We start from the raw sequence: 18,103 nt of genomic DNA, 5'->3' as shown, positions 1-18,103 counted from the left end.
GGTTTGGTCAGAGACATTTATGCCAGTAGCCCGCTGGAGGTCCCTTTGTAGGACTCTGGCAGAACTCATCTTGTTTCTCCTTGCATAAAGGAGCAGACACCGGTCCTGTTGATGGGTTAAAGACCTCTGACAGTCCTGTCCAGCTCTCCTTGCGAAACTGCCTGTCTCCAAGAATCCCTTCCATGTTCCTTAGACTGTGCTGGGAGACACTGCAAACTTTCGGACAACGGCACATATTGATGGTCCATCGACCACAACAGCGGACAATTCTCTACCCTCTACTACTGAACTGACCTGATCAATGTTCCTAAAGTTTAATTGACCTGATATTATGCTCTGATTAAAAAGTGCTCGCTCTTTATTTTTTTTAAGCAGTGCATATTTCAACTTGGTACCGCTAATTGTGAATGTGTGGATAAGAGAAAAATCGATGTAGTTGTTTTCTCAGCATGAGTTGGTCGATTAAAAACTTCAGCAACACTTGAAGGTTCAGTTTGACCCTGAAGAAGGCCACAAGTCAAAACGCGTTGGTCTGTCAGTAAAGTCTGCTCCCGAACCTTCAAGTTTTCATCGACCAGTTCATTTATGCTCTTAATGCACCTTATAAGTTGGTGAAGCCAGAAACATTTGGGTCTTCTCACGATGCATTCAAATAAGTTAATTAAAGCACAAAACCAATAAATAAAATTCAGACCCAACATGACTGCAAGTGAACTTTTGACCAGAAGTGAATGCGAAAAGATTCATATGGTCACTCACTACACATAGGTCTATTATATTAAGGCTTGTTTTTTGGTGACTTTAAATGAGAGAAATCCAAAAGTTTTATTGTGTGAAAGGATGTACCTCTGGTTCGTACAGCAAACTGGTTACTAGTTTTTTATAAAGTTAATAGTTAATCGCCTGAAACTGGATTGAAAGTTGTTCTGTTCTATATTAGTTTCTTAATGAAATCAGGGGAAACATTTTATTTTTGCAGAAAATTTATTTTTCAAATTATACTACTGTAGGTGAAAAGCGCCTAAACGGTCATGTAATCCATCAGAACGACCTCCTAACTGATAGTGACACAAACATGCTTTAGAAGCTCTCTGTGAGACAGGCCAAGGACACCGCCCCGGTTGGTGTGACGTGTCGGCTCCTGAAATATTAGCCGTCCTCGGTTTTCTCCGCAGGGGTGCCACCGCCAGGCTTGTTGCTAAGCAGCTCGCTAACACAACACGTCCTGGAGTGTGGAAGCCAGGTGTGAAGCATTGTTGGGATCATGCACCCAGAAGGAGGAGAAAGAAAGAAACCACGGGACTCAAGTCACTTCAGGCGAGAGCTGTGAGTCCTCGGTTTACAGGAGAGGTCATTCCCTGTGTCTCGCACGGACGTACGATATTTGTGTTTTGCAAGTGTCCGCCATTCATAATTTATTTTTTTTGTGTGTTTTCCTCATCAGCAAGACGTTTTGGCCCAGGAGTCACCCGGTCGTGTTCCCACATCTCCAGACGGATCACTGGAGCAAAATGAAAACAACGGTCAGAGTTCACGTAAAAGGAAATTCCAGCGAAACCACATTTAGGGGTAGATCATGTCATGTGTGCCGTGTAATGCAAAGTTGTTTCATCCCAGGTTCCAGACTATCTGTCATCCATTCCAGCCGCCTGGTTGAAAGATTCAGGTTTGTGAAAAATGACAAGTTTTCATACATGATTTACTTTTAGAAAGTAATTTATAAAACAGAACAAAGCCCTGGTCTCTACGTGTAACCAAGGCACGCATTGCTCAAATCTAGCTTTACAGTGCCTTGCTAAAGTACTCATACCCCTTATATGAGTTCTAGTTCATCTCCCCTCATAGCCACAAACCTCTGTGTTTTTTTTTATTGGGGGGTTTATGTGACAGAACAGGCTGCGCAGTGGAGTAGTTGGTAGCACTGTTGTTGTTCTCCCTGTGCCTTAAGGCACGCAACGATGCGTCTACGTTGCCTTGTCATTGCCTGATGACTGCCTTAGATAGGCATAAGCGGATAAAGACGGTGGTTGTTACAGACCAACACAAAGAAGTGCAAAGTAGCAAGGAGGACTGAAATTTATTGTAATGTTATCCATCCATCCATCCATCCATCCATCCATCCATCCATCCATCCATCCATCCATCCATCCATCCATCGTCTTCTGCTTATCCGGGGTCGGGTCGCAGGGGTAGCAGCTTCAGCAGGGAGGCCCAGACGTCCCTCTTAGACTTAGACCTAAGTCTAAGGTCTAAGTCTAAGTCTTAGACTTAGACCTAAGTTTAAGTCTAAGTCTGTCTAAGTCTAAGTCTGTCTAAGTCTAAGTCTCCCCAGCCACTTGGGCCAGCTCCTCAGGAGGAATCCCAAGGCGTTCCCAGGCCAGACAGGAGACATAGTCCCTCCAGATTGTCCTGGGTCTTCCCCTGGGCCTCCTCCCGGTGGGACGTGCCCGGAACACCTCACCAGGGAGGCGTCCAGGAGGCATCCTGACCAGATGCCCGAGCCACCTCAACTGGCTCCTCTCGACGTGGAGGAGCAGTGGCTCTACTCTGAGTCCTCCCCGGATGACTGAGCTCCTCACCCTATCTCTAAGGGAGAGCCCAGACACACTACAGAGAAAACTCATTTCAGCCGCTTGTATCCGGGATCTCGTTCTTTCGGTCACGACCCAAAGCTCGTGACCATAGATGAGGGTAGGAACGTAGTTGTGATGTTATTATTAATATAATTCAGAAAAAATATTGTGTCCATTTGTAATCCACTCGCTTTACTCCGGTATCCCTAAATACAATGTAGTCCACTAAGTTGTCTTCAGAAGTCACCTAATTAGTAAATGTAGCCTTAATCACATCTCCATTTTCCAGCTGAAGAGCAGAATCCCCACAGCATGCCACCACCATGTCACACTGTGGGAGATGTGCAGTGTTTTTTTTTCCACCTCACGGAGAACTTTGGAGAGAATTTGTCACAACTCAGCAGAACTTTAAATCATTGCAGATAAAAAAAAGTCCACAAAAAGCATCTAATACATTTGCCTTTTTTTTTTATTAAAAAAAAGGAATACTTTATTCCAGAATTTTGTGGGTTGATATTTTTATTTGTTGGTCTAGAAAATAATGTTCTGCCATTTCTCAGCATCAAGAACGGCGCTTGGGTCCCTTCCAAAATGTTTGCTGTATTTAGCCACATTTAATGGACCCTTCTGGGTATAAGTCACTGGTTGTTATCATAGCGGGTCCTACCTGCTGTGATATTGAAAATATCAAAACAAAAGAAAAATAACGAAGCGAATTAAAAACAAGTACTTGTAGTGCCTATAACATTTTCCATTCAAAGCAGGTTTTTAGTTTTCACTGAAAATCTTGCATCGGCTGCATCACTTACATGTGGACATGTGGACAAACGTTGTCCACATGTCCACATGTTGTCGACATGTAATTGAAGACCTCTCAAAATCCTTCTAAAGTCTGCAAATGACCCCCAGGCTGCACTTTGGACAGCTTTGGTCTACCACACAGTAAAATCTTAATTAAAATAAATTCAAAATTACACATAAACGGTGATGAAATGCAAGTAAGTTACAAGTTTAAGCAACGATTTGTCAATTTTGTATTTTGATTCTCAGAGAATAAAAAATTAATCCCTGATGTGAACAACACGGTCAACCTGTTGCCTCCTCTTCCTGAAACCACATCTTGCCATCGAGCGACCTCCACAAAGCGAGTTTACAGTAAGTGCTGCTACATCAGAGCTGATAATGAGTTCTACCTGTTGTGAATGTTTTCTCCACTACTTCACCATGAGTGTCTTTTTCACTAGGGACACCAAAATCCATGATTTTACCTCAAAGCATGCCTCAGTACAGGAATGTTTTCAACGACCGGGCCCGGAGAAACTTCTGCTACTGGCTGGCTGAGAAGAAGAGCGCAACATGTAAGTCGGGACTGAAACACACAAACAATATTTAGCAGCTTGGTGTAACATTGCCAGGTGTGTGTGAATGGCAGCAGTGAGATCAAGGCACTAAATCTCTTTTACGGCCACTCCAGCTTCTCAAATAAACTTTGTTACACAACAGTGTATGCGTTAATATATGCTCCAAAATCATTATGTCTTTCATCAGATTGATATCCTGGTCGTGCGTAGAAAACTGTGTCAACGAAGGAACAAATTACTTTGGGAGAAACAAAAAAAGAATATCATAAACATGTTTCTTTTATTCTCTTCTAGGTGAAGGACGCAGCATGGGTGCATATAAAACCTCTCTGGGAATACCTAAAATGTAAAAGAAGTCTCACTCTGTCATGGATTTGGATCCTTCCTTTTGTTTTATTTTAAACCATTCACTCTACACATTTTTCACTTTGCTGAGACACAATTTTCTGCAGTGTGATTTCATTTCAAGGCTAAGTTTGTCAATTTTGAAGTAGGGTAAATGAATAAAACATATAGGGCAGCTTTTGTTGCGTTTTCATGAAGACTGCAGGGTCAGGTTTGACCCAATTCTTACCACCTTCTTAAAGAAAGAACATTTTAATTCTCTTTGACTTACTGTGCTGTGGTAGGCTTTGGTTTTATACAAATATCTGAGTATTATATTTAAGTATTGTTTGTTCATAATTAAAGTCTCACTTTAGTACTAACAATGTTTAGATGTATAATGACCAGTTGAAAGTTAGTGAAATTGTGAAATAAGTAACTACTTTATAAGTTTTGTCTTAAGCCTGTTGTTTTCATTATTGAATATTTGCAGCAGCTCTGCTGCCTTTGCCTTCTCCTATTTCTCTAAAATCATAAAAACAATTAACTTTGTTGTTGGAAAAAAATCTTTTTCTAAAGTCTTTGAAAACAAGGAAATAATTAAATTCAAGTATGTGTGGCAGACACATCCCTTCTTTGGCTGTACTTGCTTATCCTTACAGGGTTGCTGGTGCTGGAAGTAAACCCTGGAAAGGTAACCTGTCAATGCCAGGGCAACACAGAGACAAAAATGCACACACACTAGTATTTAAAGGGGATGTATCATGATTTTTAATGCATTCTTTTTTAGATTTAAATAATTTGCTTATACTCTATGTAAAGTGGAACTGTATTGCTTTGGTCTGGTTTCCTCCTTAATTTACCCCCATGCTCCTCCTTCTTACCCCTCTTCTGAGGTGCGTCTGAGAGAAACTCTGTCTCTTTAAGTCTAAAGGAGGCATTTCACCCCCCACCCACCTTCCAGGTCGCAGATCATTCTACTTCACCCCGTTCAGCTATTTTTGTACTATGTTGAGGCACGGTGTAATGAGCAACCAAACCTTTTGACTTATTCACTTGTAGCTTCGGCATCCTTCAGCTTGGACTACAAAATCGCTCTGAGAAATAAAAATGGTGGATTCGTGAGACTTGTAAGCTGAAAGTCCATTACCTTGTTTAGGAGCTCCACAGTAAATCCTGTGACTTAATTGTTGAAAAACTGCAATAGAAAGCAAAACAAAGAATGACCAGCTTAGAAAATACGACCCAAAAGAATATAAAACTATCAACGCAGCACATGGAAAGAATACATTCAAATTTTCTGCACTCCGAGCGACTTGAGGTACATGACAAAATCTATATGAGGGCTAAAAAAGTGGCTTTTGCACAATATATCCCTTTGAGGGTATTTTAGACTAACCAATTAACAGTCACGTTCTTGGACTGTGGGAGGCAGCCAGAGTACCTGGAGAACACCCACATATGCATGGAGAGTACATATAGAAAGACCCCAAGTTAGAATTGAAAGCCCGGACCTTCTTGCTGTAAGGCTTTGGTGCAGCCCAAGATCATTTTTAACAATATATTCAATTTATATTCCTTAAAATTTAATTTTACAGGTTCAAAGTTAATTTTTTATGTAATAAGCCTTTTGTGTTTTCTAGTTCATACAGTGATGTACAAAAGTATTCATAACCCTAAAGCTTTTTGCGCATTTAGTCTTGTTACAGACAGAAACTTCAACGTATTTCATTGCCTTCTTTTGGCATGAAGTAACACTGACAACTGTGGTGTGCATTTGTATCCCGTTCCAGTTACTCTGAGAAATTATCTTATTAGTGAATTGAGTAATTGCCCTCTGAAAATGGAAGAAGCAAGGCATAAATGCAAATCTAAGAAGACATGGCCATTTACCGATTCTGCGAGGATGTTGAAGGAGAAGGTTGATTAGAGAAGATGGCAAGAGATCCACTGTAACTCTGGAGGAGCTCCAGTGATCCACTGCTCAGGTGGGATAATCTGTAAAAGGGACAATTGTTAAATCATACTCTACACAAATCTTGCCTTTCTTGAATATTCAAAAGAAAAAAAGCTTCTGTTGACAGAAAGCCAAATGAGGTCCTGTTTTTGTTCTTGGTCTATTATATAAAATTTCCACAAAAAAAAGAAAAAGAAACTGTCTAAAGCAAACAAAAAAGAATAAAAATACTGAAGTGTAGTTCTCCAATGTAATGAGGGGTTGCATTTTAATGACACATGAAAGGATGTTTTAGTGGTGTTAGGATTTCTGTGTCACAAAATACAATTTAATGAAACAGAAAACACCCTATTAGCTTTAATAAGATGCCAGCGTTAACATTTAGAAACAACCTAATCCTCAAACAGTGCAGCTGATGTATGGAATCTAAGGTCAGTAAAAAAAACAAACAAACAAAAAAACAAAAACAAGAAGGGATCTACAGTTCTTTTGGAAATGATTATAGTTTGTTTTCTTTAAAAATAATAATATGCTTTAATATTTGAAATACTTCACATCAAATGAAGAATACGTGTTTCTTCCAAAGCACTATACTGACTGCATTCTCCTCTTTTTATAAGCTGTCCTGCTGAAGCTGGAAAACAAAAACAAAGAATGAATAAAATCTCATAGACGCGCATTTTCTCGCGAGATTCGATTACTGAATCTCGTATGTGGGTTCAAACCAAGCAGTGTGGTAAAAAAAATAAATCATCTCCGTGTAGGGGTTCATTTTAAATATATTTTTGAGTAATCACGATATCTAATTTTTTTTTTTTTAACTTCCTGTTACGCATTTTTGCTGTAACTGTTTAGGTTTGGTCGGGTAGATGGTCGCAGACCGCTAACGTCCGGTTGACCTCCCGCCTGCTGCTGTTGGGGGGCGGAAAGGTAAATAAACCCCTCATCTGTAAAAAAGCGCTAAGTTTACAAATGTTGTTTGTACCTTTTCATATTAACATTCGTAATAATTAGGCATCGAGCTACGGTGATAACGGGGCCATTCCACTTGTACCTTGAAACCTTCAGTTGCTGTTTGTGTGAATCATTGAAAGAAGTTTGCTAGCTACATAGCTAGGTAGCGGTAAACTGGATACAATGAAGGCGCCCACAGGCGGTCTAAACCAGTTCTTTCTACCGCAAAAGCCGCTCATTTTATCACACAGTTGAGGTCTACACAATAATTTTAATACGAGGTTTTTAATAATCCAAACAGAAATAAGGGCAATACTTCATATTAAACATGTAGAGTTTATTTTTGCACTCTAAGCATGTCAAAATGGTTATTTAGTCAATAGTCATGTTGAAGTCTAATGGATCTGCAGACAATAATTTACCCTGAAGACACCAAAGTGTGTCTACCACTGTCTTCTTAAATTCTGCTTCATTCACTAGTTTACTGATGGCCTTTCTGGTAAGGGAGTTTCATTAGATCAGCTTCTAGCTCAAAATAACCAACACTAAAATAGCCCAGCAGGAACTTTATGTCCAACTCGAAATCCAAAAACTTAAAAATTGTGTACTTTTTATAATTTTTATTCTAAAAAGTTGGGTCTTTCAACCCCTCCAACTGCATTTCAAGAAAGATTTGGTCCACTAGCACAGGTGGCTGCTGCAGATGGAAGATTTTAGTTTTTAATTAGGGCAAAATTATTACAGAAAAGTTAAATTCCTACAACTGAAAATGTGAAGTACAACACAAAGTATTCATCTTTTAATAAACACACTTTTGTCATCGTCTTTAATTTCATAGTAACCTTCTATCCAATGACAATTGATGCCTCAAATGCAGACTTCGGTGCCTTAAAATCTGCTTTGAATTCAGTCATTAAAACTGGTTAATTACAGCAAGTGTTTTCTAAAAACAACTGACCCAAACACTGTTCTTATATTGCTAGACCAAAAAGAGTAAAGTTTATTGTTGTTAAAGAGTCAAATTAAATTATTCAAAACAATTTGCACACTAGATGAATACAGCAAATGAGTAAAACCTTTTTTTTTTTAAGTTTTGGATCTACAATAATTTACACATTCATTTCCTACAAAAATCCGACTAATTTATTTATTTAAAATGATCATATTTTGTATAGCAAATAAAAAAATTAACAGAAGTTTTTGGTTTAAAAAAAAAAAATTGTTAATTTTTTGGCCCTTGAGTTCCTTTGACTTGACAGTTTTGGCCCATGTACTGAACAGTTTGGACACCCCTGTTCTAAGCCTTCTTGGATTAGATCCATTTCAGGATTTTTTTTCTATATCATCCAGTCCTTACAAAGACGCAGATTATGGTGCATCCCATTAAATTAGAAAAGTCATGGGAGAGGGAATTCAGACTTCATAGTTGTCTAGCAGAGAAGTCATCGACAGCCTTAAAAGTCATTGTTAAAGAAAGCGTGCTGTTCAGAGTGCTGTATCCAAGCATATTAATGGAAAGTTGAGTGGAAGAAAAACTACAAAAAGATGCAGAAGCAACTCGGATAACTCCCGTTTTGAGAGGAATTTGAGACTTTGGAAGAAATTCACAAGCTTGGGGTCAGTGCTTGAGAAGCCACTGATGTATCCAGGACATGGGCTTCAGTCGGTGCATTCCTTGTTTTAAGCCACTCCTGGGGGAAAAAACAAAGTCTGAGGCAAATTACTTTAGCTAAGGAAAAAAGAAGTGTCCACAGGTCCTCTTAAAATTAAATTAATTATTGAGTTTAATTTGGAGGTCATAATTCCAGCATCTAAAGGTAGATTGGAGAGGTACACAATCCAGATTGCCTAAGGTCAACCGTGAAGCTTTCATGTATTTATTATTCATAAAATATGTTATAAAAATTATACACATGAAGGGGAGAAAGCAAATTTATCATTTAGAGTTAGGTTACTGTGAACCTTGACATACCAGATCTGCAATATAAAATGCTAAAAGAAATTTATTTGATTTAAACAAAAAGATGTGTGAATTTAGGATAGAAATGATTAATCTCCAAACTGAAAGCCTTGCTAATGAAGGTATAGAGTATTACTAATTTGTTGAATACGCAAACCCTTAAGCTTAAGTGTATAAATTGGAATTTCTTTCAAGGCTGCACATGAAAAGAGCAGAATGTTTTTAATGCCTGACTAATATTAAAATTAACCAGGAAGACTTTGTTTTGTAATACAGCCCAATTTGGTACCTTTTTGTTTTATTTTGCAAAGTATAGTTAATATTCTTCATTTGGTAGCAAAGCAAACTAGCGTTCTGGTTCTTTCACCAAGTTATCTTAAACAAATATAACATTTGTCTCTAAATCAAAATGCTTTTAAAATTAGATACGTGGTGAAATCTTAAAAAAACTAAACAAAGAGTACATTCAGGTCGCCAGAGATTGCTAAAAGATCCAGAAAGTAGTTTAAATTGTGAAGTTCAAAGCTCTGCTCTGCTTATTTTCTTTCCGTGTTGGACTAGGACCAGCAGGGAGACATGGACAGCGACAGGAAGGTGTCCTTTAGCGGGCTACCGACCGCCGCCGCCTCACCAGCAGCAGCCTATCAGAGCAGCGCCTGCTCGAGTACCCCTCACCACGGCAGGACCAGACACGAAGAGTCGAGTGCGTTCCCCCTCAGCGACTCCCCGGGGTCTGAGCGCCTCGGGGCGATGAGACTGGACTCCCCTAAGAGAAAAGCACAGGTGCTCAGTAAAAGTGCGCCATCTGCAGGCAAAAACAAGCTGAGAAAACTCTCCAGGCAAGAACCGTGGACTTTTAAAACCGTTAAGGTAACTCTTCGCCGCTGCGTATATATCTACCTGACCTTTAACCTTGACTCCATCTCCTTGTGGATGTTTAGGCTCACGTCTCAGAGAAGTTGAGATCCATTTATATCGGATGAAAAAAAAGATACTAATAAATTGTTATTTTGCTCAGCGTTCTTCAGAAGAGCTACTCCAGCTAGACGAATCTCCAACGAGCCGTGAAGTATCACCGACTTCACAGCATTCGTTCGTCGTGAAAAAGAAATGGAGGACGCCTGAGGAGGGATCGAGGGCCATCTGCCGCATGGCTCTGATCGCGGCTATTGGCGAGACGACAACGGGTTTGAGCACATCTGAGACCCCCAGCCCCGCGCCTGAGAGCGTCCCTTCGGCCCTTCTACCTGCGCCTGAACAGACCGAGGAGCCTTCTCACAGTAATGCGGACAGCAGCAGCGTCTGGAGCAGTCGTGACAAGTATGAGGACGGAGGCTCCCCTGTCTGGGTGTTTGAGGACGCAGCATCACAAAGTTACAGCTCACGCTCTACAGCAGCTGCCAGGGTAAGCCTGCTGCTTCCAAGAAATCTGTCTCACCTTTTTAAATCGGTCACAGATAAGAGCCATTTAGTGGCGTATGAGCTCTGTTCTAACAGGTAGCTCATCTTTTGATTCACAGTTTTAATGTATTTTATTAGGATTTCATATCATAAGTCAACACAAGATCTTGCATACTTGTGAAGTGGAAAGAAAGATTTGATAACATTTTTTACTAATAAAACAATGAGATTTCGATGAGACTACAGCTCAGGATTCACAAAGAAATGTTCAAAGCTTGTTTTTACGTCTATTAATTTTTAATCTATTGTTCCTGAATCGTTTCCCGGGTGGTCAAACAACGCGTCGCCCGGGTGGGTGGCAATACGTCGGGCCCTTTTGAAGATCTTGTAGACGACGTCCCACAATGCCCTGCGCTGACCTCACCAGCCGTGCTGAGTCCTTCCTCTCCTGCACCGTGAACCACAGAGTCACGCTGAGACACAGTTTCAGTTTCCTGAGGAAGAAGAGCCGCTGTTGGGTCCTCTTCACCAGGTGGGAGGTGTTCACGGTCCAGGAGAGGTCGGAGGAGATGCTCCACCGCCTCCCCCTGCATGCAGAGAGGAGCGTGTTCAGTCTTCCTGGACCTCCTCTAGTCCACTGTACTCCTTGGTCTTGCTGGTGTTCAGGATGAGGTTGTTCCTGGAGCACCTCTGTGTCAGATTGTGGACTTCGCCTCCAGTGGGTCTCATCATTGTTGGAGATGAGAGCCACCACAGTGGAGTCGTCCGTAAAACTTCACCACCATGTTTGTGGGGTGGGTGGATCAAAGCTTGGAGTGGTGGTAACACAAACAAAAGCATAAGGACAGACAGAGAGAGCGTCTGGTGCCTGTGGGGCCACCGCGCCGCCATCTTGAAAAGCTAAACACAACAATTTTTCTGGCAGTTCCTTTTTGTTAAATAACTCAAGCTCAGTCATATTGGTGATGGAGAGCATCTGGAAACAGTATTTTATCCTGTCTTGGTGCAGATTCCTAACTTTACTGAGCTCTGTGCTTTCACAGAGCCGTTTTATAGCAGGATTTTAGTTTGATCATCATTATTCCCTTGAAGCTGTGGTCGTATTGGTTTAGGCTCATTGCCTCAGTGGAAGATGGACCTCCTTCCTGGTCTGGACGGGTTTTCCTCCAGGACTTCCCTTTATTTAGCTCCTTCCTCATCTCTGATCAGCTTCCCTGTCGCTGTTGAAGAAGAGCACCACTACTGCACAATGCTTTTATGTCTATAGACCATAGCTTTCCCTGTGTTGGCCCCTCTTGGGTTCCTTTACTCTGAAAGTCCCTTTGGGCATCTGGGGTTCTGGTTCCCCTGTTGTCTGGGGTCGGGTCTTTGGCTCCTCACAACCACTATTGAACATTTTTCTCATGGATAAACCTTACATACACAAGTGAACTCTCACAAACACTTACAGGTGATTTGATCCAGATACTTACAGATTCACTTCTATACAGAAAATCCCTATTATTAGCTTTAGCTGTCACTTTAATCATCTCTTAATAATATGAAATACTGTATATTCTTCAGTGATGGTATCAAGTCGTTGGTCGTTTGTATGTGTAATACTTTATCGGCTGGTTTTGCTTTTCTTTTTATATCTTCCTTTGCAGGTGTAGAAGCAGATTCAGAGGATGTTTTCTTGCTCTTTTCTTTCCTCTCATCTGTTTCTTTCACCTTTTCTCCCATTTAGCATTTTGTCTCATCTGTTTCTCTCCTTTTTTTTCCCTCTTCTGGCTTCCCTTTTCTGTCCATTGAACATAAAATAGTCCCAGCATAAAATCTAATAAAGCTTCTTGCATAAATCAAGCGGAGCACTACGGCAGGACTGCTCCGCTTGTGAAAGTAAAATCTGTTTGGCTCTTTTTGGCATTAACACAACAACTCTTATTGCCACATTGCCAGACAGGACACAAAATAGTCTTAATAAAATGTATTAAAGTTTGTAGCTGTAACTTGATGAAATGTGAAAGCTTTTCAAGGGGAATGAAGGCTTTTGTATGTATAAAACCCATGAAATCATCACTGTAAAATGTGAGCCATGTTGCCAAACGTCTGTTGTTGTTTTTCATTTGACGCAGGAGCCTGTTTTTCTGGAGACCGCCCCACAGGGGAGATTATTCGCCCCGGAGAATGAGGCTGAAGACCGGGGACTGTCCGTCGCTGAGCTAGAGCATCTTCCCCACTCTTCTCCTGCGTCTCCCCCTCCACAGAACAGCCTGCAGGATTGGGCTCCGTTAGCTTCTCTGGGGGCCACGACGTCTTCGGCCTCCTTTTTACCCGCCGCTGAATCCGCTGGAGCTACGCAGGCAGCTGCCGAGGACACGGAGTCGCGCTTCTTACCAGTAAAGAGGACCGTTTATTTTTCGTTCAAGCGGCCCGACAGACCAAACTTGGCGCCCTTTAGTCCTTTCACAGCTGAGACTCAGAGCTTCCCCTCATTCGTCAAAGCCAATACGTTGGATCCTTTCTCTCTGCCGCTGTGTTCAGCTGAAACGGCGTCGGACTTCTCCATGAACCCCGCGGCGCCACGCAGACAAAGTGACCATTCCTCTTCCACGCGTCGCCCCCCGTCCTCCGCCCCGGGGACTTCCAGGTCCGCCAGGCGTCTGTCCCTGGGGGCGGAGCCTCTGTGGACCAGTTACCCTCACGTCAACGCTCAGGCCGGCTTCATCGACACACACTGCCATCTGGACATGCTCTACGGAAAACTGGGATTCAGGGGGACGTTCGGCCGCTTTCGGCAGCTTTACGGCAGCAGCTTCACCCCCGAGTTTCACGGCTGCATCACGAACTTCTGCAACCCGCAGGTCATGGCCAAGGAGGCCTTGTGGGAAGGTTTGCTCTCCGAGGACATGGTGTGGGGGGCTTTTGGCTGCCACCCACATTTCGCCAAAGCCTACTCCCATATTCAGGAAAACAACATACTGATGGCCATGAGGCATCCGAAAGCCGTGGCGTTTGGTGAAATGGGGCTGGATTACTCCCACAAAAACTCCACTGACACTTCAAGGCAAAAACAAGTAAGCTCTAATTCATGTTCTCTGCACCAAAATGTGTGTTTTTATCTCCATGTACTTTTTTTTTTTACCCAAACTTGGACTGTTTTTAATCGCGACGTGGTTTGTAATAAATGGTGCCGATTCATGGGGTTTTCTAATGCTCAGAATAACGCTTCTGTGCAAAAGGTGTTTGAACGTCAGCTGCGTTTGGCCGTGGCCATGCAGAAACCGCTGCTGATCCACTGCAGGGACGCAGATGACGACCTGCTGGAAATCATGAAGAAATGCGTGCCCAGAGATTACAAAATTCACAGGTGAGAGAGTCTCCAAAAGATCACGCTGACCAATTTCTTTTATTCTGTATTTTTGACATTGTTTTTTCCCCCACAAATTTACAGCTTCATGCTTTTTACTCAGATAATACTGCTATAATTCAGTGTACACGTAATGTAGGGCTGGGCGATATGGGCTAAAGTCAATATGTATTGAGCAGTTCACCTCGATAATGATAAATGGACTAATGGATGATTTTAAATATGCAACATAAAACTTTCTTTGCTTAAATAAATGTACGAGGAGTACCTTAACGTGAAATAGAGTGAAAGTTTGCTTCGTTTTATTCACACCATTCGTATCAATCGAATCACATCGTTCACATTACGGACCGTTAATTTACCTTTACATTTAGTCTTTTAGGTCTGTATCAGGTGTGGTCATAAAAGGCAATGACAGTTCATCCAGCTGGTCAGATCTGCTACTGGCAAGAAAACAGCCTGAATGCTTGGGCCCTGAAATATTCTGGCTTACCCAAAATGGCGCCCAGGTCGTCCTTCGGGTTTGTAGTATTGCACACACTAAAAATGGTGTTGGCAGTGCTGATTACATTTATTTTTCAGCTTTTGTTAACACCATAATCTGCATCTTTATTAGGACTGGATGATATAGAAGATATAGAAAAAAAAGGATATTGATCAAATATAAATCACATTGATCGATATCGATAACTATCAAAAAAATCACAAGATATATTTTAATTGCAGCCTTGGCTGTTTTATGCTGCTGCTTGCTGACCTATTTTTAGAGAATGTACATTAGATTCAAACTCAACCCTTTATTCAGCAAACCTTTTACCAAAACTGCAAGTTTTTAAAAAAGATAAAAAGAAAGCGTGCTCTCTGAGCTCTTTCAACGGGGCGGGGCTTGGTGATGGAGCGTTTCTGGATCTGCGTTTGTGATTGGTTGGGAGGATGTAATGACTGTAGCACTAACCTACGTGATAGGCTAGAATGCCCATCCTGGTCCCTGGGAGCATTCTTGGGCTAAGGGTCTTGCTCAGGGACCCAGAGTGGCAGTCTGTGGGATTTGAACCTGGGAACTTGCAACCTTTCAAGGGTGCAAGTTCCACCAGGTCACCACTCCCCCTATGCCAGTCCAGTTTCACTGATCTGACAGATTTTTTTGTTAACTTCTGTAAAGAAAAGAGCAACAGAAGTTTCTGGACTTTTAAACAGTAAATATTCAAGACTTGAATCTTCTGGTAATTAATTCACCAAATTACCATCCACTTAGTAAGCCTTTAAATATTAAAGTGTGCACATTTCGTCACTGGAATCAGAAATGCAGTGTGTATTTAAATGTCTTTCAAGGTTTTTATTTAACGTGAGAAATGTCTTGATGCCGTTGTATTTTCCAGACACTGTTTCACAAACAGTTATTCTGTGATCGAGCCCTTCCTGACAGAGTTCCCCAACCTGTACGTGGGTTTCACAGCGCTCATCACCTACACCAAGGCCAGGGAAGCCCGCAGCGCCGTCCGCCAGGTCCCTTTGGACCGCATCGTCCTGGAGACGGATGCACCGTATTTCCTGCCAAGACAGGTATGATTGAGCTGAGGGCCAGGGAATCCAAAACATCTTTTATATGAACAGTTAAAAACATGGATGTCTACTAGATGTCTGTCCCCAATGTCCGTCTGACATTTCAGGTACTAAGTTAAAGGCTTTCTAATGGGTGTCCCACTAAAAACCTTAAAGCCTTAATTTAGTTTTAGCTTTTTATCTGTAGATTGTTTTCCTGTAGAGGTCTTGTAGATGTTTTCTTTAGTCCAAGTTCATCTTTTTCTGCTATTCCTTATGAGGAAAGAACTTCAGATCAAAAGAGAACAAGTAAATAAAGTTAAACTACATTTATCATGCTTTAATAGAACTGGTTCTCTTCTCCCTGATTACGCCTCTGTGAGATATCAGACAGAAATTCATGCTAAGCTACATACAGATGAAACTGACTCTGCTTCACCATTACGCTGCTTTTTATTTACTCATTGCTGTGGCGGATACGTTCGTGTAGCATTAATATTTAGTCGTGGGTTTCACCCGCCTTGTGGATTTGCTGTGATGGAAAACGTTTTCCTCGCCGCGCAGATTGGCCTCCCGCGCCGCTGATCTTACAGCGTTCCTGTTTGTGATCTATTCGACGCTCCTTGCCAACAGGTGGGGCGAGGCGTGAGCCGCTTCTCTCACCCAGGAATGGGCATCCACACGCTGCACGAGCTGAGCTGGCTGAAGGGAGAGGACGAGGCCACGGTGCTGAACGCCGTGCGGAACAACACCTCTCTGCTCTACTCCATATGATCCTTCCCCAGGAACGAAGCGGCGACACGACCGATACATACATGCCAGCTTTTTGTTTTGGAGTTCTAAGTCTACCGAGCTCACGTGTTGAGAGTTTGGAAAACCAGTTTGATTATAATGTTGTTTTATTTTTATTTTAAACTCTCATTGCTCAACAAATAATAAAGGTTAAAAACAGACCTTCATGAAACAACAACAACATAAGACACACCCTATATGGCTGTTTATCTGGTTATGTTTTAGCTCAATGTTTATTCAAATTAATTCAGAAGCTGTTTTAAACTTTGTTTACTGTGAAGCCGAATATTATTTGTTCTTTACATGCCTGGATGTTTATCCACCTGCTGTGCGGTGTAGTTTGGTTTAATGTGGTGGAGATGTATTAAAAGCCTTTAACTGGGACTCTTTATTCCTTAGCGTGTTTACTTGAATTGGTCATAAAGGAGTGCATGATTAAGCGAGCACGTTTGGAGTTAGGCGTGAGTAAAGATGGAAGCGCCTGTATGGACAGCCCATTAGCCTGTTTTTTACCTTGTCTTCATCCCTCACATGCTTTTTTTTTATTTTATTAGTCATGCTGCATTTTCTCGGGGCTGGCCTGCCATTTAAGCGTAATAATAATGTTACAAGGTGTTGTACTTGTGCATCAGGTTTGATGAGAGATACGTGTTATAATGCCTACAACTTCCATTTTGTCCATGTTCCTAATAAAGCCCTGTTTAAAGAGGAAGTAGGTCAGAGCACACTTTATTAAAGGCTTTCAACACGGAGGAGCAACACGGACGCCGGAGCGGCAGCTGCCCTGGTTTCTGAAGTCTGTAACAAGACTTGTCCAACGTTTGATTCTCACCAAAGGTAAAAAGGCAGCAAAAAGTTAATAACTGCTCTAATCTTTAGAGATAAAAAGCAGCATTAAACCCAGGAACTGTTCAAATGTATTTGACCAGATTAATAAAACAGGAATATTCAGTACACAATAAAAATGCTACAGATTCACGCTGTGTTCTCCAGCTACACCAGAGCCTGGAACCCAGCTAATGCTTTTTTTTTTTTCCTCTACCAAAAATAAAGTGCTTTCCAAAAGTGTTCACACCCCTAAACTACTTCAATGTTTATATATATTTTTTGTGAGTGAATCCCAACCTTCAAAGTCTTTTTGTGATAAACAGAAACCTGTATATTTGGGAAGTAGAAAAGAGGAGAATGCTTTTCAGCAGTTTTACACAGAAATTTGAAAAGTGCATGCATTCAAGTTCAATCCCCTGGTTTTGTGATTAATCTAGGGCTGGGTGATAATTCAATAATGATATTTATATATATAAAAAAAGTTAAATAAAAGAACAGTGTGTTCTATGCTATCATGCAAGTTAATACATCGATCATAAACACAGACCTAGGAAAGCTCCGTCAGCCTTCAAACAGTTCAGAGAGCATCTGTTCTTTTTTTTTTCTTTTTTAAGACTTACAGTTTTGGTAAAAAGTTGATTGAATAAAGGGTTGTGCATGAATCCATCCATTTTCAAACACGCTTACCCCTATTGGGGTCACAAGGGGTGCTGGTGCCTATCTCCAGCTGTCAATGGGCGAGAAGCAGGGTACACCCTGGACAGGTCGCCAGTCTGTTGCAGGGCAACACAGAGACAAACAACCATTCACACCTAAGTAGAATTTAGAGAGACCAATTAACCTAATAGTCATGTTTTTGGACTGTGGGAGGAAGCCAGAGTACCCAGACATGCACAGGAAGAACATGTAAACTCCATGCAGAAAGAACTTGAACCTAGGACCTTTATACTGCAAGGCAACATCGCCATTAGACATCATATACGTAGACGCCTCATTGGGCGCAGGTTCGCACGTCAACGTCATCGCCATACTGTATGTGACAGAAAAAAGTTGAGTTCTGTT

At 41.5% G+C, this 18,103-nt stretch overlaps 1 protein-coding gene across 1 annotated transcript; it reads left to right on the top strand.

Moving 5' to 3' along the window:
• Positions 1–6,912: 6,912 nt before the first annotated feature.
• On the top strand, positions 6,913–16,895 carry tatdn2 (TatD DNase domain containing 2). Its single transcript, XM_021317157.2, has 8 exons — positions 6,913–6,951; positions 7,071–7,145; positions 9,691–9,999; positions 10,148–10,534; positions 12,645–13,586; positions 13,752–13,879; positions 15,259–15,442; positions 16,055–16,895. The coding sequence occupies exons 3-8, from the start codon at positions 9,706–9,708 to the stop codon at positions 16,193–16,195; spliced, it is 2,076 nt and encodes a 691-aa protein (XP_021172832.2). The 5' UTR covers positions 6,913–6,951; positions 7,071–7,145; positions 9,691–9,705; the 3' UTR covers positions 16,196–16,895.
• The last annotated feature ends 1,208 nt before the right edge of the window (positions 16,896–18,103 follow it).

This window comes from Fundulus heteroclitus, chromosome 20, assembly GCF_011125445.2.
Source record: "Fundulus heteroclitus isolate FHET01 chromosome 20, MU-UCD_Fhet_4.1, whole genome shotgun sequence".
NCBI classification, from domain to species: Eukaryota; Metazoa; Chordata; class Actinopteri; order Cyprinodontiformes; family Fundulidae; genus Fundulus; species Fundulus heteroclitus.
This window is presented reverse-complemented; position numbering and strand designations above follow the sequence as displayed.